The sequence below is a fragment of the Hyaena hyaena genome, unplaced genomic scaffold (genome assembly GCF_003009895.1).
Source record: "Hyaena hyaena isolate Hyena2069 unplaced genomic scaffold, ASM300989v1 scaffold_181, whole genome shotgun sequence".
Taxonomy (NCBI): Eukaryota; Metazoa; Chordata; class Mammalia; order Carnivora; family Hyaenidae; genus Hyaena; species Hyaena hyaena.
Genome location: NW_024080813.1, coordinates 1,106,652 through 1,132,297, shown reverse-complemented (window position 1 = coordinate 1,132,297; position 25,646 = coordinate 1,106,652). Strand labels below are relative to the sequence as shown.

The following is a 25,646-nucleotide window of genomic DNA, read 5'->3' as shown; positions in this document are numbered from 1 at the left end:
GAGAGGCAAACCATGAGAGACTCTTGAATGCTGACAAAAACTGAGGACTGATGGACGTGGGGGGGAGGGGGGATGGGCATGGAGGAGGACACTTATGGGGATGAGCACTGAGTGTTATGTGGAAACTAATTTGACAATAAACTATTTGTAAAAAAAAAATAAATAAAAAAATAAAATGTACACACGAGTTGCTTGTCTTCAGAATCAAGAATCGCCTCTCTTTGGTAGCTCTCTGAAATAAGCTTGAAATGATACCCATTCATTCAGTCACCCAAACAGCAAAATCTCAGCTACTTCTCTTTCCTTTCCTTCTCTATTCCTTCACCATGTCAGGTCTCAACGATGCCCAAGTCATAAATACTAGTCAGTGGACAATCACTCAATAGGCTCTTTTTAAAAACAGCATTATTGAGGTATAATTCACATTTCCATACAAGTTACTCGTACAAAGTGCGTATTTCAGTAGTTTTTTAGTATATTCAAACATATACAACTATCTCCATGACTTCAGGACATTTTCATGACCTCAAAAAGAAACCCTGTACTCTTTAGCTATTATACTCCTATCCCTTAATTCTCCCAGTCATAAGCAACTACTATACTTTCTATCTCTATAGTTTTGTCTTTTATGGAAATTTTGAAAGGAATCATATGAGGTCTTTTGTGACTGGCTTCTCAGCATAATGTTTTCAAGGTTCATTAATGTTGTAGCATGTATTAGTACTTCATTCCTTTTTATGGTAGACTAATATTCCATTGTATGGATAAACTGCAATTTGGTTATTCACTCATTACTTGATGGACAGTTGGGTTGTTTCCACCTTTATCAGTTATAAATAATGCTGCCATAAATATCCATGTACAAGTTTCTATGTGGATCTGTGTTTTCATTTCTCTGGGGTATATATCTAGGAGTGGAATTACTGAGTCATATGGTAACTCTAAGCTGAATCATTTATGAAACTGCTAGAATGTTTTCTGAATGTTGTTACCACTTTACATTTCTGCCAGCACTGTATGAGAGTTCTAATTTTCCATATCCTCATCCAATAGGTATTATCTGCCTTTTTTATTTCAGCCATCATAGTATGTCCTTGTATGAAGTGATATCTCATTGTGGTTTTGATTTGCATTTCTCTCATGACATACGATGTTGAAACATCTTTTCATGGACTTATTTACTGCCCCATTTGTATATCTCCTTTTAAAGAAATATCTAAAGAGATCCTATGCTCATTTTAAAATCTGCTCATATTTTAAATAAAAATCTTTTTATTGAGTCATAAGAGTTCTTTAAATATTCTAGTAACAAGTCCTTTATCAGATATATGCAAACATTTTCCCCATTCTTTGAGTTGTCTTTTCACTTTCTTGATTGTGCCTTTAGAAGCACAAAAAGTTTTACTTTTGATAAAGTCCTATTTATCTATTTTTGTTTTGTTTGCATGTTTTCGGTGTTACTATTATAACAATATTATATAATGTTATTGGCTTAGTTTAGTGAGTAGCTGGATGATTTTAGTCAAGTTAATCCCTAACTCCCCCATAAGTGTGAAGTCTTTGATGTGGTTCCTCAGGGAGTGCAACCTTGTGAATGCTCAGTTACCAGGAGATGGCAGTGGGTTTAGCAGGGCTCTCTTCATCTATCAAGTACTCACACCCAGCTGCTAAGCTCCTATTATTGCCAGGCCGTTGCTTTACATTTTCAACAATGACCTGGAATGTAAATCGCTTCACAGACTGACCCAATTAAGCTTGGGCTCCTTTTTTTTTTTTGACCACAGGAAGGTTTTCTCTATGGTTTCTTTCCCTGGTTCTGTTTATCTACCAAGCTTACAGTTTAGTTTATATCTCTAACAAATTTACCATAGCCCTTTAATTGTTTTTTTAATGTCTTATTTATTTTTGAGAGAGAGCATGAGGAGAGGAGGGGCAGAGAGAGAGAAGGAGACAGAGAATCCCAAGCAGGCTCTGTGCTGCCAGTGCAGAGCTCCATGTGGGGCTCAAACTCCCCAATCTTGACATCATGACCTGAACCAAAATCAAAAGTAAGATGCTTAACCAACTGAGCCATCTAGGTTGGCTAGCCATCTAGCCCCAATCTCTTAGTTACTTTTTATCACAAGCTCCATTGTTTTTGAGAGCATCTTAGGTGTCAATGTATCCACACTGTTGCAAATAAAATAATTTCCTTTAGAAAGAGATGTAGAGTTCTCTTTTGTTTTAATGATCTGTTTCTCCCACTGGGCAAAACCTCTGAGCCAGAGCCCTGTATCTGGGGGTGAGAAAATGGCACGCTTCTCTTTGAGACACCTCTGCTTTAGGACATAGAAGAGGGGCAGTAACCTTGGGTCTTCTTTGCTTGCCTCTCCCAGTGTAGAACCTCCAACCGCCAAGCAGGTAAGGGTGGTCAGGTCTCCACTATTCTCAGCATCACCAAGTCCAGAGTGAAGCCTCCATCCAAAGAGATGGGTTGGGCAGAAAGGAGTTCTTACCTCTTGACCGCACATGCCCAGAACCTAGCCTCACAACAGGTAGCTGGAAGGTAAGAAATGCTGATGCCCTGCCTCTCCCAGGAAAAGAGTCCTCAACCAGGAGCTGAAGTGAGACAGAACCCATCCTGATGGTATCAATGCAAGCAGAGTTTCTGTCTAGCTGAGTCGGGGAGGAATGGGTCTTGGTTCAAATACTGCAGTCTCTCACTATTGCTGGGTTTTAGTCAGTACTCTTGTATAAATATTCCTTCATTTGCTTTATGTCCTTTGGACCATTTCCAAGTCTTTAAATGGTTTTTCAAAATAATTTTCATCATTTTTGATAGGGAGCACATCTGCGAAGCTCCCCAAGCTGCACTGCCAGATGTGAAACCTACAATGAGTGTGTAACATTGAATCATACTGTGCACACTTCATGACATTTTAAATGTAATGAGAACAGGCACTATTCTCTTAAAAAAAAAGAAAAAAAGAGTCATTCCCTATTTGGAGTCTCCCTGAATTTTCACAGGTCAGATTTGCTTCAGATAAAACATGGATGTTGGCAAAAGTAATGCTTTGCCACTTATAAATTAATTTTTCTTCTAGGAGTCCAATCCAAAGTGATAACTCATTACTCAAATTTGCCATAGGAATCTAATCCATTTAGTAGGATATGCTATTGTATATTAACTTTACTTGGCTATCCTACAGGTCAGTTATTGCACAATGGCCACACAACATTTTTAATGAGTTCATATTAGGTTTGCAAAAGTAAATAACCAGTCATTCTCGGACTGTACTATGTTGGCCACAAAGTCATGATTACAAATACTTTAATAATATGATTAACAGGTCCATGCCCAGAATGTTATATCTCTATCACTTAGCTCAAATACTTTAGAACTGGTTTCCGTTCTTTAAGGCTAATATATGAAAATGTTTAAAAACACATTTTAAACCTTACCATATTAGAATCATACCCCAGAGAAAACAAATATGGTTTTTCTTGTAAAATTGCTTCTTTCCACTTTTCATCAGATACCAAACCAATGTACCAGTCAGTTTCATATTCTTCAAGGCAGTTAGTCAGCTCTTTAAAGTCTTCTATTGGACCTAAACTTGCTTTATCAATCATGAGTTTCAGAGTATACCTTAAAAATGGAGAAACAAAGAATTTTAAAATTTTAAATAAAATTTATAAAATCCACTTTATAGATGAAATAGATTTTGCTCAATCAATATTTTTAAGACACTGAACTAAAATCCTACATATTTCAGGGAGAAATGATGGAGTGAAGTGAAAGTGAAGAAATCCAATAAGCCATATGAAAAACAGGTTCTTCACATAAATAAAATACAAGGAAGTAGAAATTAAAGTGTACTCCTGGTATAATCACTATACATACTAAGCATTTTTTTTCCATTTTTAGCAAAGTGATTATTTTTTAAAATTAGAAATAAAAATGTTTCTCCTTCTAGGTTATTTAAAAAATCATTTTTCTGCCAGTTACAATTTGTATATAATCAAAACGAATTACCTGAAAGCTTTCAGTGCTAGTTGGAACAGTTCTGGCTTTTCTGTGAGCCAATCCAATGCAAGGGACCAAGGCAAAACACCACTGTAAACTCTTAATATGTGACCAGGACTGGGAACCATAGCGTCTACTCCAAATAAACTAAAATAACAAGTCATTACTGCACGAACATAAAAGTCTTTTAAAACTCTGTCCTTTGCGATTTCTTCCAGTACATTTGAGGCATTTTCTTCTGAATGAAAACATTCCAACTGCCTTAAAACAAACTGGTACCACTCTTCTGGAAATAATGAGTTCATCTCCCTCATTTTGGAGTTAGGCAAACAGTTAGATGTCCACTCTTCAGGTAAGCTTAACAAGTGAGAATGAGAACAACTGAACTCCATGAGAGGGATATATGCCATGTCTTTTTGTTTTCCTTTGTCAACAACAGGGTATCCCAATACAACTGCCTTGTAAAGATTATTTTCAGGAACTGTACTTACTGAATGATCACCAACCTCCTGTGATTCCACTGCTCCTGGAATAGGCAAATTTATACCTGGAACAACTTTTAATTGATCTTTTTCTTCTTTTCCTTTTTTGATAGCTGGCTCATCACCAAAAACATTATCATCAGACCAGTCATCCAAAATCTCTGAATTTAAACTATCTGTGTCTTCTGGGGATTGGGTCTGTGGTGAAGCACTCAAAGCAGGCAGGATTATTAGAGATGCTTTCCCTTGATCTTCAGCTTTGTGAACAACCTCCTGCACTCTGGGCCTTCTGGAGCAGTGTTGAAGAAGTATCCACACAAGTACCTTAATAAGGTCACCTTTAAATTCTTTTAAGTTATCATGAGAATCGATTATGCCAGATAGAACATTCCTGGCATCAGAGTAGAGTTTTACTGGCAAAAGAGTACAGGGTGTCAAGACATTTCCAAAGTGTTCATTAATAGAACAAACTCTTGCATATCCTTGTTCAAAGGCACTTTGAAACACTTCATCAACTCTTTGAGCTTCAGCAGTATGACAGGATGTCTCTTGCAATTCTAAGCCCTAAAGACGAGATACAAAGTTACTTGAATTTTTGAGTCCTTATTACACAGAGAAAAGCAACGACTTTTGTACATGCTCATGGATTGGATTCTCATAATGAAAATATGGAAAATGCAAAAAAATCTCTTTAACTCAAGAGCCACACGTTTACTCACACTTATTAGTACTTTTACAATTTGTTGTTGCATACAGAGGTGAAAAATAATGCTACCATTTTAAAAGAAATTATAGAGATGCTACTAGAAATTGGCAAAAGAATTTAATTGACTATTGAAAATAACCATAATTTTGAAAGACTGTATGTACAGTTGAGGTTGAATCACACTTACATAAAGTTTTTTAAATATAAATTTTTTTAGAGGGCAAAAGGCAAAACTGGAATTATACACTATATACAGTAGTTTTGTGTCCTACCTTATATGAGAACATTATTTTATTGTATAGATATGCCATAATTTGAATAAATTATTCAAATTTTCTTCTTCCAGTTTTTCAATTATCATAACATCATCATCATCATATCATACAGATTTATGTATTTGGTTACTGTCTCTTCCAACTATAATGTAATTTCCATACAGCAGCTATCTTTTGGTTACTACTATATCTGCAGTACCTAAACCAGTATTTGGCACACAGTAGCCACAGAATGAATGAATATGATGAATGTGTTTTTATATGAATTTTATTTTTTGTATGAATTTTAAACACACTTTTATTACTTCCCTAGAAGGAATCCCTTGAAGAGGATGGACAAAGTCACTGTTTGGTATTATTATTACTATCATTTACACATTTTTATGAAAAGACCTGTGCCTTTAATAGACAATGCTGTCAGGTTGTACTAGGATCCAGGGAAAGAACATGAAATGTGACATCTGAACCCATTTTTAAATCATGGCTCTACCAGGTACTAGTACACAACCTTGAGCAGGTCACTTTATCCTAGGATTCCTTTTCCTTCTCTTTCAAAGAAAAATAATCCCAGCAGACGGGGGTGTGAAGATTTAAGTAATAAAAGTGCTTTGTAAACTTTAAAGCATATAACATGTAAATGTTGGTAAGATGGTACTGCTAAGCCACCTTGTGTCCAAAAAATAAAAAAGAAACAAAGATAGCCACCAAAAAAGTATCTTTATACTACATGCATAACAGAGCACAGAAGAGCAATAAAGGACCCACATTATTAGGTATTATAAAACCATACCATTTAAAAAATGGAGCCTAAGTGAAGAAATGAAAATGCCGTCAATATTTTGCATGAAATTTGCCTTCTCCTATTTGTACTGGTTAGACTAGGTTCTCAAACTTTACGTGAGTCAGAATCACTGTGGGTCAGCTAAAACACAGATTGCTAGGCTCCCCTCTGGAGTTTCTGATTTAGTAGGTCTGAGGTGGTGCCCAAGAATGTCCATTTCTAACAAGTTCCAGGAGATGTTAATATTACTAATCTGGGGAACTGAATTTTGAGAACCACTGGGCTAAAGAAAAAAACTTTTTAGTCACCAGCAATTTTATCTAGTCTGTGGTAAGACAAAAACATTGACTCATTCATTATTCACTCAATAAATATTTATCATGGGCCTATTATGTGCCAGACAGACACTGTTCCAGGGGCTTAGGATATATCCCCTCAAATGGAAATCCTTGCCCTTGTGACATTTACATTAGAGAGTAAAGGGAAATAGACAATCAACAATGAAAATAATAGGTAAATTACATAGTTTGTTTGAAGGTGTAAGTATTATGAAAATAACAAAAAAGTAAAGCAAGCCAAGGAGGACTAGGAGAGCTGGATGGTAGAGGAATACATATGGGAATATAAGGGACAGCCATAGTAGACTTCGCTGAGAAGGTGACATTTGAGCAAAGACTTGAAGGTGGTAAGGGAGTTAACTGTGTGAGGACAATTGAGAGGATTCAAGTAGTAGATGCGGCCAAGAGGAAATAGGGAGACTGACCATTCGAGGCCCCGGCTTTTACTCTGAATAAAAAAAAAAGACCTACTGTAGGTTTTGAGTAGAGAAGTGACATGATCTGACTTTATAAAAGATCACTCTAGTTGAGAACAGACAAGAGAGAGGCACAGGTGGAAGCTGGAGGCCAATTAGGAGGCTACTGCAATTACCCAGGAAAGAGATAAAGATAGCTAACAGCAAGGTGGTAAAAAGTGGTGGGATACAGGATACGGCTTAAAGACAGAGCCAACAGGAGGTCTTGTGGGACTGCCTGTGGGGCATGGAAGTAAACAGTTGTGAAATGTCACCAAGGACTGTTGGGCTGTGGGGCACTCTGATGTCAAAGTCATCTCATGCAAGAGATCAAGGAAAAGAGAAGACTGATAAGGAATGAGCAAGAAACAAGCAAAAAGAAAACCGGCTGTGCCAAATGCTGCAGGCAGGTCAAATAAGAGCAGGTCTGAGAACTGATCATTGGATTTAGCAATGTGATAGCCAGTGGAGACGTTGACAAGCACAGTTTTGGCACAGCAATAGGTAATAGGGTCAAAAAGCACAGTTGGAAGAGAGATGGGAGAAATGAAATGTGGGATTTGATTACAAGCAATTCTCTTAAAGAATTTTGTTTTTTAAAAAGAGAAAACATTGGTGTAGCAGGTAGGGGAGTAAGAATCAGGTTTTTCTTTGTTTTTTTATTAAGTTGAGAATTCCTTTTTTTTTTTTTTTACCTCATTCTTAAAGAGACTTTTTTTATTATAGAATTTCTCTTTCACTGGTGACATGCAATGAGCTAACAGAATTTCATTAATGAAACAAAGTGAGAAAAAAAAAACATGTACGCTTATTAATTAATAACAGAAACCACACCTTGCCCAAGAAGGGATGCTGACCGTGTTCTCCCAGAGCAGAGGGGAGACTTGTGCGAGGGCTATGATGCCATCAATTTGGTCCCCTCCTTGGATTTAACTCTTCCAGATGTTGGGATGGAGCAGGGGGGAGGCAGGGAACGCACACCCAGTTCCAGCCTCTCCACCAACATCCCACTCCTCTGCCCCACAGCTACTAACCGTCTCCTGCAGGAGCAGCCGGTCCCCAAGACCAGAGAATTCCCTCTTAACAATACAGGAGGGAAAAAATATTACCGAGTCACACTTTTGAGATGCTCAACCAGATAGGGATAAAAAGAATAGGACCAGACAAAAAGGGGGCTGGTATATTTTCTTACTATGCTCTATTAAATGATCAGTACTAGTCTACCTATCAATACGTGCTAATTGAAACATACTTTAAAATCCCTAGGTGTTTTCACAGGTAATTTATTGATACTCTTAAATTCAGCTATTCAGTTTATGATGTGTCTGTAACAGGTAAAATTTTACACACATACTATAAAAAAATGTACATTGACCTTAATGTTAACACAGCAGTAAGTATAGCCACATTCTAGAATCATTATCCATATTAAACGATCCTGAAAACGGCCCAAGTAATGAGACCCAGGTAAGAGGAGACCTAAAACAAATTAGAAAAAAAAAGTAAGTAATATTCAGGCTTATTTTATTTTGCCATGTGAATCTTCAAAATTGATCACACTTGGAATGATTCATAGCTCCTTTTATGCTCTCTTTATGTCAAGAATAGAAACAATGATTCATTGCATATTAGGAGGTATTAAATTAAGGCCTTTATAGGAACAGGGAGAGAAGAGAAAATTTATAGGTGATAATACATAAAAATTCAAGGATATACTTTTCAGAGAAACAACAGATTAGAACCTGTTATATAAACTTCTAACTGCATGTTAAATATAGGAGGATAAATATTAAATGTATAAAAGCCAACTTCACATTAATTATTTAAAGCATTTTGGACATTTTTATAAACACACATACAAAAATGTTTTGTGGTATTAAAGTGTAAATAAAATGCTACCTGCCACACTTGTGCAAAAATTTAGAAATTAGTTTTCTCTCAACATTATGTCTCTGAGATTTGCCCATGTTGACTGCAAATAGCTGAAAAGTTATTACTGTACCCGTGGTTGAGACTTCATTGTATGAATATAGCTAAATTTGAACATTCATTTCCCTGTTAATAAACATATTCCATATTGTTCCAAGTTTTCTATTATATAATAATACTGAAAAAATTATCTCTGTTCAAGTCTGCCTACAGAACATTTTGTGCAGTAGAGTTAACACAGCAGAATTGACTGCTACCCTTTGAAAGTCCTGCTTGCAAAGCTGGCTGATGGCTGGCACCTGGGAACTTGTATTTCAGAAGAATCCTCACCACTCTCCCTGATAAATCTCATTGTGCCTGAACAGTCTGTGTAAACAATGCAGTTTATATGGAACACTTGCTTTCCGCCTGCGAGTCTGGAATTTTGGTACATGCAGAGGATGCCTACATGAGAAAACCTCAATAAAACCCCAAATAACTGGTAGTCACCATAACCCACACATGTTGTGACAACATGTGCCTGGGGACTTAAGCATGTTCTGTGTGACTCCATAGGGAGAGGACATCTGGAAGCTTGCACCATGTCTTACCCCATATAACTTTTCTCTTCATTGATTTTGTTCTGCAGCCGTTTGCTATAATAAATCTTAGCTGTTAGTACTAATCTATACTGAGCTCTGTGAGTCCTCTTAGCAAATCATCAAACCTGGATATGGTTTTTGGAACCCCCAGAACACATGTACAAGAGTTTCTCTAGAATTAGAATCGAATTAGAACTATGGAATCTAAAACTGAATTCCTAGGCCATAGGATATGTGTGTCTTTACTACAGACTATTAATTTACTCTTCAAGGTAGTTATATGAATTTATATTCTCTTCCAGCAAATTTCAGCAAATTCCTGTTCTCGTACCCTAGCCAGTACTTGGTAATGTCCGACTTTTACATTTCTGCCAATCAGATGTGTGTGAAATGTTACCTCATTGTCCCCGCTCCACCACCGCCCCCCCCCCCAGCCAAGGAATACTTTATGACACACTTCTTGGCTGAATGTAATTGATTTGATAATAAAGTATAATTTCTACCTTATTACTAAGTTATTTCTTACTTCAAATGTGAGTCAGGCCTCAGGTATTTTTTTTAAAGTGGCATAGTATTATATAATAAACATTGATTAGAACTGGATGAAAAGATTAAAAATGTAGAATACTTTCTATGAAAAAGAAAAAATGATTATTCATTAAAAAATCTGTACTACATGGGGCGTCTGGGTGGCTCAGTTGGTTAAGTGTCCAACTTTGGCTCAGGTCATGATCTCACAGTTCATGAGTTCAAGCCCTGCATCAGGCTCTGTGCTGACAGCTTGGAGCCTGGACTTTGTTTCAGATTCTAAGTCTCTCTCTCTCTGCCTCTCCCCTGCTTGTGCTCTCTGTCTCTCAAAAATAAATAAACATTAAAAAAAATTTTTAATAAGAAATGTGTACTATTAAGTTTTTCCTAAATTACCTCACATATTTTATTTTGTTTTTTATTAAAAAAAATTTTTAATGTTTATTTTTGAGAGAGAGTGTGTGAGTGAGCAGGGGAGGGCAGACAAGGAAGACAGAATCCCAAGCAGGCTCCAGGCTCTGAGCTGTCAGCACAGAGCGCGATATAGAATGCAAACTCATGAACTGTGAGATAAGGACCTAAGCCAAAGTCAGATGCTTAACCGACTTAGCCACCCAGGTGCCACACCTCACATATTTTAGATAACAAGTAGATCATCAGAAAACCTCAATACAAGTATTTCATTAAAATTCTAATTTGAGGGCTGCCCAGGTGGTTCAGTCAGGTAAGTTTCTGATTCTTGATTTTGGCTCAGGTCATAATCTCATGGTTTGAATTCAAGCCCAGCATTGGGCTCTGCACGGACAGTGTGGAGCCTGCCTGGGATTCTCTCTCTGCCCCCCACCCCCCAACTCAGGTGCATCCTCTCAAAAATAAATAAATAAACTAAAAGAAAATTCTAATATGAAATTACCATTCTGCCTAGAATCAATTTGCTAACATGTCACTGGATATTTCTAAAACAAGTTTCAAGGGCTAAGGTATATGGGAAGAGACAACACACCTTGGGCATCGGCTTGCACCTTATCTAAAACCTACCTCAAGAAGTACAATATAGTTGAATTTTTAGTTAGTGTATGATAAAAGCATTAACTCATAAAATTAGTTCATCCTCATCAAAAATATATTTTCTTGCTGATACTTACATAGCATTTCATTTTGGGAGGCTACTGATCATTGGCCATAGCTTTTGTCATCTTGTCCTGTAACCTTGTCAGACTACTTACGTTGTTATACAGTAACTAATAAGGTATGAACAAACTCCCCTAAGTTCTTCAATCTGATATTATATAAAGCTGGTTTTTAATCTTTATGGGTCTAAGCCATTGCATTTACTTGATGTGAACTCACATAGATTCATAGAAATCCTGGTAGATAAGGTTTTTTCATGTTTCAGTGGTAGGACTATAACCTGATTTTATTCAAGAAAATGCTTTTAAAAAACTGTCAAATCACCTTAATGAAATTTTCTCTTATTTTTATTTTATGAGTTTATTTACCTCAAAATAAGTAGCAAGGGACATACTTCTATTTCATATTTAGTTCTTCTGCCATATATCATAGTATTAGAATCTACATAATGGTTGGACCAAAAGACTTTTACTATATATTCAGTTTTTTGTACTTTAAATACATTGGTGAGGATTTTGTGAGCACAGGCCATTTACTTACCTAAACTTCCAGCTGCCATTGCAGACCGCAGTGCGGTGGTCAAACGGGGGACCATCTGGTAGTAGTACACGGTATCTGCACACACACAGGCTGTGGTACCCACTGATCCTGGCCAACTCTGCACAGGTCGGGGAAAGCCCACCAAGAACAAAGGAAGGGTAAAGAGGGGGAGTAACGGAGAGGAGAGTAGTGTAGACAAAACTATGAAGACCAACACGATTGGAGAGAAGACAATGTTGAGTATACACAAAGTGGTGGTCGACTTTCGACGTTTTTTCTCGGTCCACGATGCCAAAAGTACGGTTACAGCAAACTGCAGTTTAGAGATGAACTGAATCAGACGATCGCGCATGATACCAACCTGTAGAGATGGAAAAATGATCTTTTTATTCTTAAAGACTTCATGAATTTTCAAGGTCATATGAGGAAAACGGTATTTTTTCATTGCTGCAATATTTTTGAGGAAATAGCCCTTGTATGACATACTTTGTTACAATTTTCTCCAACTTCAGAAGTAATAAATGAGTCTACATTTATTTATTTTTAGTTAATTAATTTTGTGAGAGAGAGCATGTATGAATGTGGGAGAGGCAGAAAGAGAGGGAGAGAGAAAATCCCAAGCAGGCTCTGCACTGTTAGCACAGACCCTGAAGCAGGGCTTGAACTCAAGAACCATGAGATCATGACCTGAGCCAAAATCAAGAGTCAGTTGCTGAACTGACTGAGCCACCCATGCCCCATGAGTCTACAATTTTAAGAGCTTGGGCTCTCCAGGTGCCTGGGTGGCTCAGTTAAGCCTCTGACTCTTGATTTCAATTCAGGTCATGACCTCACTGTCTGTGGGATTGAGCAAGCCCTGCATGGGACTCTGTGCTGACAGCATAGAGTCTGCTTAGGATTCTCTCTCTCCTTTTCTCTCTCTACCACTCCCCTTATCACACACATGCATGCTCTCTCTCTCTCAAAATAAATAAATAAACTTTAAAAAAAGAGAGAAAAAACAAAAATTTATAAAAGCTCTCTTTAAAATACTTAATAGTGGGGGTGCCTGGGTGGCTCAGTTGGTTGGGCATCCGACTTCTGCTCAGGTCATGATCTCACAGTTTGTGGGTTCGAGCCCCACATGGGGCTCTGTGCTGACAGCTCAGAGCCGGGAGCCTGCTTCAGATCCTGTGTCTCCCTCTCTCTTTGACCCTCCCCTGCTCGCACTGTCTCTATCTGTCTCTCAGAAATAAATAATAAAACATTAAAAAATAAAATACTTGATAGTGGAAGAGAACCAATAGAGTGTTAGCTAGATCTTAAGGTTGACTAAATATTGCATTATATGCTTGTTAAGTCATGAGAACCAGAAGTGGTAAATAGTTAAGCAACTATCCTTAATTTATTCTTATCTTAGAGTATTCTATAGATTAAGAAACAGAAGTCATGACATAAGACAAACCTTAATAGACTAAAATCATACCAAGTATGTTCATACAAACCATGCAGAGTATGTTCTTTAACCAAAACAGAATTGAATCAACAACAGAAATAATTAATTGTAAAATCTTGAAATTAAAAGATGCACTGTGGGGGCACCTGGTGGTTCAGTTGGTAAAGCATACAATTCTTGATCTTGGGATTGTAAATTTAAGCCCTCTACATTGGGTGTAGAGATCACTTAAAAATAAAATCTTAAAAAAAATTAAAAGACCTATTGCTAAATAACTAATGGGTCAAAGAAAACATCACACCAAAAAAAATGAGAAAACAATGTGAGATGAATGAAATAAAAACACAACATACCAAAACTTGTGATACAGCTAAAACAATGCTCAGAGGGAAATTTATAGCTAGCTTTAAATGGCTATCTTAACAAAAGAAACATCTTAAATCAATAACCTAATAACCGTAGAAATTAGAGAAACTAGAGAACAAAGAGCAAACTAAACCTCAAGCAGAAGGAAGTTAATAATAAAGATTATTAATAAAAACTAATAAAATAGAGAATATTAAAAAAATCAAGAAAATCAATGAAACCAAAGTCTGGTTTTTTTGAGATCAACAAAACTGACAAATCTTTAGCTACACTGACCAATAATAAAATAGAGAAGACTCAAATTACTAAAATCAGGAATGAGACAACTTTACCATCCATATTATAGAAAAAAAATTAGAAGGATTATAGGAAAATACTATGAACTTAGGCTGATAAATTTGATCACTTAGATGAAACTGACAAGTTCCTAGAAAAACATAAAGCAACTCAAGAAGAAATAGAAAAACTGAACAGACCTGTAACAAGAAATTGAATTTGTAATTTAAGAGTTACCCACAGAGAAAAGCTGAGGCTCAAGTAGCTTCCATATTACAAAATACTACATACTATAAAATATTTAAGATACATAACAAAATGATCAAACATTTAAGAATGATTATTATGAAATTCCTAACTCATTCTATGATGTCAGTGCTATTTTGATATCTAAAGCAAAGACATGACAAGAAAAGACAGGTAGAGATACATGTAAGTATCAACCACATAAAAATACTAGCCAACAAATCCTGCAACTTATAAGCAGGATTTAGGTCACAACCAAATGAGATTTATTCCTGGGAGGCAAGATCCCTCTCTCTCTGCCCCTCTCCCACTCTTCTGTCTCTCGAAATAAATAAATAAATAAATAAATAAACAAACAAACAAACAAACTTAAACTCTATCTAATTTGCAGATGACATGATCTTATATACTTAATGTCTTAAAAATCCACTAAAAATATACTAGAACTAATAGAAGTGAGGTTTTAAGACACAAGATCAATATTAAAAAAAAATTAAGGGCGCCTGGGTGGCTCAGTCAGTTAAGTGTCCAACTTCAGCTCAGGTCATGATCTCATGGTTCATGGGGTTGAGCCATGCATTGGGCTCTGTGCTGATAGCTCAAAGCCTGGAACCTGCTTTGGATTCTGTGTGCGTGTATCTCTCTCTCTGCCCTTCCCCAGCTCATGGTCTGTGTCTCTCTCAAAAATAAATAGACATTAACAAAAATCAATTATACTCTATACTCTAGCAATAAAATGAATTTAAAAAACAAAAAATGAATTAAGAGACCAATTCCAATGATAGTATCATCAAAAAGAAAAATATGCTTGGGAAAAATTTTTAGAAAGCATAAGACTTGCAACACTGAAAACTATAAAACATTGTTGAAATAAAGAAGATCCTGAAGGGCGCCTGGGTAGCTCAGTCAGTTAAGTATCTGACTTCCACTCAGGTCATGATCTCACAGCTTGTGAGTTCAAGCCCAGATTCAGCTATGTGCTGACAGCTCAGAGCCTGGAGCCTGCTTCAGATTCTCTCTCTCTCTGCCTGTCCCCTGCTCATGCTCTGTCTCTCAAAAATAAATAAATGTTAAATTTTTTTTTAAATATGAATACATGTCATGCTCATGGATGGGAAGAATACTTTTAAGGTGGCAATAATCCCTAAATTGATCTACAGATTTGAGGTAATCTCTATCAAAGTTTCAGAGGCCTTCTTATAAAAACTGAAACTAACATTTACATGGTAATACAAGGCGACTAGAAGAGTCAAAACAATCTTTAAAAGGATGAACAAAGTTAGAGGACTCACATTTCTCAATATCAAACCCTACTACAAAGTACAGGAATAGAGATAATATAGGACTGGCATAAGGACAGACATATATGAATGGAAAAGAATTGAGAGTCCAGAAATAATACATCTGTCATTTGATTTTTGACCAGGATGCCAAGAAAAATCACTGAGGGAAGAATAGTTTTTTCAATTAATGGTGCTGGGATGATTGTATACCCATATAAAAAGAATGCATTTGTAACTCTACCTCACATCATACACAAAAATAAACTCAAAAAGTTCATAGACTGAACTGTAGGAGCTAAAATTGTAAAACTCTTAGAAGAAATCACAGTAAATCTTTATGATTTGGGAATAGGCCCCAGTGTTTATTGGATGTGACCCGAACAATACAAGTGACAAAAGAAAAAAGAACTAATTGAACTTTAGCAAAATTAAACTTTCTTGCTTCCAAGAATATTATCAAGAAAAAGAAATATTCCAAGAATATTATCAAGAAAAAGAAAAAAAATCTTCCATTCCATTACAGAATGGAAGAAATTTTTTATTTATCAGATATTGTCAAGGAACTTGTATCCAGAATATATTTAAAAAAAAAAAAAAAAAAACTCTTAAACTCAACAATAAGGCTAATCCATGTACAGCGGACAAAGAATCTGAATAGAAATTTCTCCAAAAAATATATACAAATGGCCAATAAATGTATCAAAAGATACATCATTAGCATTCAGAGAAACGCAAATCAAAATTACAATGGGATAGCAAGTCACACTCACCAGAATGATAATAATGAAAAAGTGGGATAATAACAACTGTTAGTATGGATGTAGAGAAGTTAGAATCTTCATATGTTGTTGGTAGAAATGTAAAATGGTGCAACCGCTTTGGAAAAATGTTTGGCAATACCTTGAAGCATTAAACATGGACTTACTATGAACTGAAATTCCAGTCCTAGGTAGATACAGATAAGAGGAATGAAAACATACATCCAAAAAAACACATGTACAAAAATGTGTACACAAATGTTCAGAGCAGCATTATTCATTACAGTCAGAAAGTGGAAAGAATCAAAGAATCTAAAAATCCATCACCTGATAAATATATCAACCACAGAAACAGAACGTATATTAATGCTTGCTGGGGCTGGAGTGGGAGTTGGGTGGGAAGGAGGATGGGGTGTGGGGAAATGACATTAACATACATGAAGTTTCTTCCTGGGAAGCTGAAAATGGTCTAAAGTCAGACTGTGGTGATGGTTGTAAAATTGCGTTTCAGTGGATGATTTTATGGTATATGAAACACATCTCAATAAAGCTATTAAAATGTATACTTACCAGTAAGAGTCTGATTCCTGTATCTAGGCTTCTGTTCCACCACACATCTGTACTGGAGATTAATAAGTGCACTGCTGAAACAATGACTGTCTCCAATAAAGCATTTTCTGTATTCTGCCACACCTGCAGTACACAGATTATCCATTTTACTAGGCAGAATTTGATAATTTAAGTGAACTGTTAGAATAAACAAAATCATAAACTTAGCAACAGGAAAATACTATTAAGTGCTTATTAGGATTACCATTCTAAAAGCTCTTGTAAACCCAATGGAGACAGACACAGAGTGGAGCCCTTGTAAGGAACTGTCCAATGAAAGAAATGCTATCAGAGCGAAAGGTGACACTAGGACAAACAAACAAAAAGAGACCTATTTAATTAAGGCAAAGTAACCTCTTCTACCACATTTTATTTTGGTTGATATCAGTTCTTCTATCAGCACAGTTAAGCAATTAACTTAAAAAACTAAGAAACAAGCCAAAACATAAAAGAATGGATGCCTGTATGCTATATATTACAAAAATATTCCCATAACTTCCCAGCTAAAACACAAAGTTAGCTGATTTTATCTTCTTACCTAGATTTAGCAAAATCCGTCTGATAACACCAATCTTCATAAGCCTTGCGTGCTTCTCTAAGAATAAAGTTACAGTCTGCACATCCTTTGGATAGAAAGGATTTCGGAAAATTCCAAAGATACAGACACTCTGAATTTCTCTAAGTAGCCACAGTATTATAAGCAATATCATCAAAATATAGCCAATAATAGCCTGAGGACTGTTTTTAGAAATCTGTGAGAAACCAGCAAAAAGATGCAGCAAACTAGTTTCTATGAGAGCCAAGACTAATAAAATAATATAGAAAAGGCATTCCTTCCAAGTAAACTGTTTTTCTGACCCAGTGGGTAAAGCCTTAGATTTGCTTCCAACTCTATATCCAGTCACACTGTGTTTGAAGAAAAAACCCATGTCACTTAGGTTAAGACTCAGTAAGAACCCAAGTCCAGTCATGAAAAGAACCACACCAACAGTGCTGGGAATGAAATACGATGTTACTGCTGTTCCAGCAGAAATGATGAACATTATTAATAACCTGCAGAGAAAAAGAGAAAGATTTACTTAAAAAGAAAAATTATACTTTAAGAATAAGTTACACAGAACCTTAATATTTAAAATAATTACCGTAAGTGGGTTGACATAGATGAGCCTCCAAGGCCAAACTCTAAAACCTGTTCCATTGCCCACAGGAAAAGTGCATCAGGTGGGGGCAGAGTCCCAAGTGCCCACAGAAAGGGTAAAAATATAAACAAGATGTGTAAAATCTGATTCATTTGTTCTAGAGCTGGTATATTTACCATAAACCTATGAGAAAAGAACACATTTAAATCATATAAAATATACAGAAGAGGAACTTCCCAGGAAAAATAAAACACATGCAACCCACTCCCCAAAACAAAGGAACGTTTACAAAAAGATCCTAGTCCCAAACTGCAAAATATCAGCATTTGTAAATTGTGACCATTGTCCTTCTCCCATTCCAGCCACTACCCCTAGTCAATTGTGTACAAGATTAGCACTTAGAAAATATGTGGATTCGAATGTGGAAAGAAGAAATTAAAAGCAATTTACTGAATAATTGAACTTAGGGATTTGTAAAACTGAACTGACCTCAGAACAAAAATATTTCTCCCTTAACTGTCTAACCTAAATTGGATGAAATTCTACCAATGATTTTTGAGAGTTTAAAATTTTCTAATTTAAAATTGTAAGTAACTCTAGGAAAGCCAAAGCCTTACTGATGTTCATAACATTAGTAGCTAGCAAAGAAAGCTCTTCCCTTTATCCTATTCCTCCCATACTGTCTTACCCCCAGGTCCCAGAATTTCAAGTCAGTAGAATCAATATCAAAAGTTGGCAATATTAGGCTATGAATATGTCTCTATGGATTGGCCTGGGAATTTAACTAGCATTTATAGTATTGTTTTTATTTTATAGAGCATACAAACTTGCAAAATACAATTTCATAAATTAGAGATGGTTTCTATAAAGTAGAGAAATTGGTTCTTGGTACAGCATTTACCAGTTAAAAATTAGATGGTTTTAAATGATTTAATAAAAACTCAAAGCACAGAAGAATAAACAATATCAAAATATTACTATTTTTTTTTTAAATAAGGCTGACCAAACACATTGTCTGGAAGCCAATAATGTCCTACTACTTACAGTGTTCCAAAGATAACTTATAAAAGAGAAAACTAAGTATCAAAATTTACAGCATAATTGTACTTGAATACCTAGGCTGCTAGGAATCAAAGTCAAGGAGAAAAGCACCTTCTGTAATAATTGTCCACTTGAGTATATATTAACAGCTCAGAAGCAAATGTATAGCAACTATGGATATAATAATGACAAAATGTGTTTGCTCCAAAGATATCAAGACTATGTCAGCTAATGCACTCTGTCTCATAATGTATGTCCTTCAAATTTTATAAGCAGAGAATTAATGAATACAAGGTTAACAATATGATGCTAAATTAGAGGACAATACTTTTTGTAGTATAGTTTTAAAATGTATTTCATTCCAGGAAGAAAATACTCAAGTAACAAAAAGGAAAATCAAACCACACATAATAAACCACAGGAAGGTCAAGGAAAACATGCAGATCTGTAGTTATTTTACTTGTTAAAGAAAACATTTCTCTTTCTAATATATTCAAGGATAGTAAAACTTGTGTAAAAATAATGTATACTCAGAAAATATTTTACCCAAATTTGATTTAACCTCCCTAAATCTTTTTGTTCTTAATAAGCAATGACATAGAAAATTTATTTAAATATAAGAATACCATACATAAAGATAAGTATTCGTATTTTGAGCAACAAAACATCATGATCACTTTCTTGTATGACTCAGGCCCAAATAATGTGATTATTGTGGTTAAGTCTTTCATATGGAAAATATGTTTAAATTTTATTTCTGATAATGTAATAAGAATTTTCTAGGGCAAAATGTCTAAGACCTCAAGAAAAAAACTTTATTTAAATCTAACAGTTATAAAAATATTTCAGATTTCGTACATCATATCCACATGTCCAGGAAACAGATGTTTATAATGGCTAAGATGATGTAAATATGCGTCATACATTCAAACAATTCCTGAGAGTCTATGAATTATAATCATTGTAGATTTAATATTGGTCTTTGATAAAAATGTACAGAAAAAGTCATTTAAAATTAATACACAAGTGTACTGAGTAGAATAAAGAATGAGGAAAGAGAAAATATTATTATATTGTGAGGCTTGTCTCTTCAACTTTTACATTCTCTGAAATAAATTAAGAAACAATTTGATATATCTGACAACTGTTCAAATTTGAACAGTGCGTACATTTCATACATTTTTATCTGCAGTATCATACCTACTATATAAAGATCATCTTGATTCTTTATTAGTTTGTTAACCAGAAGCTAAAAATTTCTAATTCAAGTGGGAAGTAATTTTTCTGCACAAATATGTCATTTTTTTCCTATACAAATACATTTGGGCCTGCTTTTGTCTTTTCCTTTTAGTTGAAAAAAACTTCTTTGTAATAATCAAATTGTAAACACAAAGATTGTATATTAAATCCAACTACAATGTAGTAAAAAACATTTATGTTCTTTCATTTAGAAATAAGAAATGCAGAAAGTCAAGGTAATCAAATTATAAATTAACTGAGATTTTAAAAAATTTAAAGAACCTAGAGCATCATTTTAAATGCAAAAATGTATTATAGCAGGTATATTATATCTGATTTCAGAAACAGCACAGTGAGACAATAACTCAAGGATCTATATTCTGAAAATAATCGTATAAACTTAAATCTTTAAAAAGGGGTCAAATGTATACATAGATCTTTAAACTTAATTTTATTGCTAACTTCAAAACCAAGTATTTAACTGTAATATATTTTATAGCTAATAAATGGTAATGATAATAACAAACAACTATAAATGAATTTTCCACAAACTAGTTTTCCCCTTACATATTTGATTAGGTGAAGAACAACAAGAATATTAGAGTGTTCTCTGGTCCACAAATGTAGCACAATGAGAAGATACTAAGATTTAAGAAGTAGCAAATGGATACCCAAGAATAGGTCAGTTTCAGTATACAAAATAGCTAAATATTTTTAAATGTCTTATTTCAGACTTCCATAATAAATACTACAGACCAGGTGGCTTAAGTAACAGAAATTTATTTCTTATAGTTCTAACGGCAAGAAAATCAGTGCCATCGTGGGTGGGTTCTGGTGAGAACGCTCTTCCTGCCTTGCAGACAGCCAATTTCTCACTGCATCCTCACATGGTGGAAAGAGAGTGATAGAGCTCCCTGGTCTTTCCTCTTATAACGGCACCAATCCCATCAGAATAGGACTTCCCTGATGACCTAATTACTTCCCAAAGACCCCATCTCCAAATACCATCACATTGGGAGTTAGGGCTTCAACATATGAATTTTAAGGAGGCACAAACATTCAGTCCTTAACATTCTAACCCAGTCTCCCAAATTCATGTTCTTCCTACATGCAAAATACATTCATTATATCTCAACAAACCCAAAAGTCTTAAAAAATTCCAGCATCAATTCTAACGGCTTAAGTCCAAAATTTTGTCTACCACCTAAAGCAGATACATGTGAGACTCAAGTACACTCCATCCTGAGGCAAAATTCCTCTCCAGCGGTGAACCTGTGAAATTAGACAAGTTATGTATTCCCAAAATAAAGCAGTGGGTCAGCCCCAGAATGGACATTCTTTTTTTTTTTTTTTTAATGTTTATTTTTGAGAGAGTGAGAGAGAGGCAGAGCACGAGCAGAGAAGGGGCAGAGTGAGAGGGAGACACAGAATCCGAAGCAGACTCTGAGCTGTCAGCATAGAGGCCAACACGGGTCTCGAACACACGAACTACAAGATCATGACCTGAACTGAAGTCAGACACTTAACTGACTGAGCCACCCAGGCGCCCCTAGAACATTCTTATTCTAGAAGGAAGAAACAGGAAAGAAGGAAGGGATGACAGGGTCTAAAGAAGCCCAAAACCTAGCAAGGGAAGATAAGATTCATTAGATCTTAAGGCTGAGGAAGAATCTTCTTGGTTCCATATTCTGCCCTCCAGGCCCCTGGGGTTACCAAACAGCTCTGGGTGCAGGTCCCACCCCAAGGCTTCATAGGGCAAGTGTTTCCAGGGCTTCCAGCTTCTAGTTTATTGAAACCAAGTAAAGAGCCCTGACAATCTATGAATCACTTTGGGGGTCATTTCTCCCTCATCTTAAAGATCTGTCAAATCTAAGAAGTCTAACAGCCTTAGTTCATTTCATCCGGTCTCTGACCCCCTTATTTCAAACTGGCAGTATTTTTGGTCATATAATCCATGAACTCTTTATTTAGTGACAGTCCAGTCACACTCTTGGTGCTCCCTTCGGAACATGCTTTCTCATTTTTTTGCAATCTGGCTAGGCTGAAAAATTTCCAAATCTTCTAGTTTTGATTCTTTTTTGCTTAGCAATTCCTTCTTCAATTCATCTCTCCTTTCATACAAGCAGTCAGGAGGAATCAGGCTTTTCTTTTAGCCACTTGTTTAGAAATCTCCTTACCTCTCTCTCCAATTTTATCACTTTCAAGTTCTACTTTCCACAAAAATTAAAAAGTTCTGTGCCACTTTACTTTAGAACAAAAATCACCTTTCCTTCAGTTTCTAAAAACATGTTCTCATTTCTAAGACATCACCAGAAATGCCTTTAAGTCCACATTTGTAGCATGAACCTCAAAACTCTTCCAGCCTCTATCCATTATCCAATTTTAAAGCCACTTCCACATTTTTAGGTATCTGTTACAGGAGCAACCCACCTCTTGGTATCAAAATCTGTCTTAGCTTGGGCTGCCATAATGAAATGCCACAGACTGGGTGGCTTAACCAACAGAAATTATTCTGGAGGCTGGAAGTCCAAGCATGTGCCAGCATGGTCAGGTTCTGCTGAGAACTCTCTTCCTGGTTTGCAGACACCAGCCATCTCACTGTATCCTCATATAGTGGAGGGAGAGAGAGATCAAGCTCTCTGGTGTCTCTTCTTATAAGGGTGCTAATCCCATCAGACCAAGGCCCCACCCTCATTTTCCTATTCACCTCCCAAAGACCCCACCTCCAATCACAATCACACTGGGGGACAGGCTTTGATATATGAATTTGAAGACAGTCCATTAAATGCCTTTACATTTCTATCTGGACATAAACACTTGAGACAGAAAGCTGCAATCTACAGAAACAGAGAATGGAAAGTCAGATTTAGAAAAGGCGAGCAAAGGGAGTTAGTTATCCAACAATTTTGTAAACAGTTTCGTAAACAGCTTTGTTTAGAAACTCTTATTATCTATTTTTCTTCTATAGCAAATCGATTTTTAAAAAGTCAATATCCCTCCTAGTTATTACAACAAAATTAGAAATAAGTTATTCATCTTAAATTCAATCTGTACATAGTATTTATGTGTATAAATTTTATATTCTTCATTAGACCCTCACAGGAAAATTCCATCACTTTTCACAGGTCTCAGCCAGGCTATCTTATAGAACATAGCTCTTTATTTAAAGTGAAATGCAGAACTGAAATTTTGCTGATTTCTCTTACCAAAGGGTTTCTTTTAATTCTTCAGTAAGGTTCAATTATTGCTTTAGTATGAATGTTTAACAGAGATTATTCCAAAGGGATGAATCATCAGAACAATTATCACCCAATAGTTTGGTCTGATGATTTTCAACTCATAGATTCAGTTTTTTAATACTAAGGAGAGCTCATACTATGTATTCTTAAAAACAAAGTAAGCAACAAAGTATTTGGTAGCTTATTACCTGTGTGCAAGATCTACAGAAATGAAGAAAAAAATATAAAGAGGTCTCATAAGAGGAATGATTTCATAAGTATCCTGGGTTTGGAAAGTCGCAGTCTCTGCAGCTGTATTTACAATTAATGAATATTCTCCTATACATAATGTCATCCATCCAAAGACAAACAGCAGAACAGTGCCTCCTGCGCTGCCATACAGCAGGAATATTCTATTCGGGAGCAGATACCATGTTCCAAGACCACACACTAACCCAGCAAGAAAAGAGTGAAAAACCATACTGGCTACATATTTCTTGCCAGGAATTAGAAATCTGATAGTCTCAGCACCAGCACAACTTGTAAATTCATGTTCATCTTCCTCTGCTAAGATATCTGTGGTTAGCATTCTTTCTACCGTCACTGATTTGTTCCTGGCATATAAACTTGTGGACTGGATGATAAATGCAGTGAAAAGCATTAGTCCACCTGAAAGTGCTGCTGTGTAATAGTCTTCCAAAATCCCTAATTGATACAAAAGTGTCCCTAATCCACCCCAAACCCATGGCATCAGGAAAAGGATAATTTGATTAACATATATGTAAGGAGGGGCACAATAGCCTAATTTGAATCGAAGGCCTCCAAGAACGGTCTGTGGAAAGCGCTTCAGAAAGAAGTCCTGTTTGTAATCATTCAGCAGAGGCACATCTGGACTCATTCTTCTCATTCAGGATTATTCTGAAAGTTACATCCTCTTCTGTAACACAGCAGTCTCTAAGAAAAAGAAAAAAGTCACTACTTGAAATGTCATACTTATAAGATGGGTGTGGGGGGGGTACTCCTCAGTTCTATATTACCTCCTTAATTCCTTCAAGGGCAGGATTTACAACTTCACTTCTCTATTTCCTCTCCACTGCCTGACATAGATGCAGCACTAAACAAATAGTTGCAAAGCTGTTTTTTATTTGGAAAAAAAAAAGCATATTCATTGTAATTTATCTAGAACTTATTATTTGGGATTAGATCTTAAATTAATGGAAATTAGATCTAATTAAATTAGATCTTAAAATTGACATTTTTAGATTTTGAAGGCAAAGAAATATTTAAAAAACCAGTGCTTTCAACTCAAATCTGCTAGTGCTTTAATCATTTTCCTAAGAGTTTTCAATGTTTGGTTTTCAACTTTTCCTCTATTATAAGGATCAGCAAAATTTTTCTCTAAGGGCAGAAGAGTAAATATTTTAGGCTTAGTGGACCGTATGATTTCTGTTACTATGACTCCATTCTGCTACATGACTCAATTCTACTGTTGTAGCAGAAAGCAGCCATAAATAATACATACCTAAATGGATATGAGTGGTTGTGCCCTATAAAGCATTATCTGATAAAGCCCGTACCTGTGGGCCAGATTCAGTCCGTGGGCCATAGTTGGCCAAACTCTGCTCTATGAAATGAACATATTCTCTTTAATTCCTTTGACTTGAAATGAAATGAGAAATGGAATATGGAAACAGAAATACTATTAGTCATATCATTTAGTAATTATAATAAACTTAGGATTTTCTAATAATTTAAAAAGTTAAATCCTGCTAAAATAGTAGCATTTCGGGGTGCCTGGGTAGCTTAGTCGGTTAAGCATTAGACTTCAGCTCAGGTCAAGATCTCACAGTTCTTGGGTTCAAGCCCCACACGGGGCTCTATGCTGACAGCTCAGAGCCTGAAGCCCGCTTTAGATTTTGTGTCTCCCCCTCTCTCTGCCCCTCCCCTGCTGGTGTGTTCTTTCTCTCTCTCTCAAAAATAAACATTTAATAAATAAATAAATAAGTAAACATAAAATAGTAACATTTCAATAAAATCCATTGGTAGTTCAACATGCAGTAGAAAGAACAATAAACTGGAAATTAAAAAACTCTAGATGTCAGAGCAAATGCTAATTATTAGCTATGTTACTATAAGCAAACCACTTTCTGATTCAATTTTTAGTTTCTCTTTATGCTGTCAGTTTCCAAAATCTACCAAAACTAGGAAAACATGAAATAATAATAGGACCTTTATGTGTTTTACTCTAGATTATTTCCATTTAAAAGCCAGAAAAACCTCAGTA

At 35.7% G+C, this 25,646-nt stretch overlaps 1 protein-coding gene across 2 annotated transcripts in view; it reads right to left on the bottom strand.

Moving 5' to 3' along the window:
- Positions 1 to 25,646, bottom strand: part of PCNX4 (pecanex 4) — a 37,652-nt gene that overhangs the window by 1,326 nt on the left and 10,680 nt on the right. For both annotated transcript variants that reach the window (XM_039240765.1, XM_039240766.1), the window contains exons 2-10: positions 23,572 to 24,316; positions 17,868 to 18,047; positions 17,264 to 17,778; positions 16,931 to 17,031; positions 16,687 to 16,809; positions 11,753 to 12,113; positions 8,419 to 8,522; positions 4,016 to 5,052; positions 3,442 to 3,628 (exon numbers count right to left, since the gene is read on the bottom strand). In XM_039240765.1, the coding sequence (XP_039096696.1) occupies positions 3,442 to 3,628; positions 4,016 to 5,052; positions 8,419 to 8,522; positions 11,753 to 12,113; positions 16,687 to 16,809; positions 16,931 to 17,031; positions 17,264 to 17,778; positions 17,868 to 18,047; positions 23,572 to 24,269 (3,306 nt within the window). In that variant the 5' untranslated portion in view covers positions 24,270 to 24,316. The remainder of the gene's footprint in view (positions 1 to 3,441; positions 3,629 to 4,015; positions 5,053 to 8,418; positions 8,523 to 11,752; positions 12,114 to 16,686; positions 16,810 to 16,930; positions 17,032 to 17,263; positions 17,779 to 17,867; positions 18,048 to 23,571; positions 24,317 to 25,646) is intronic.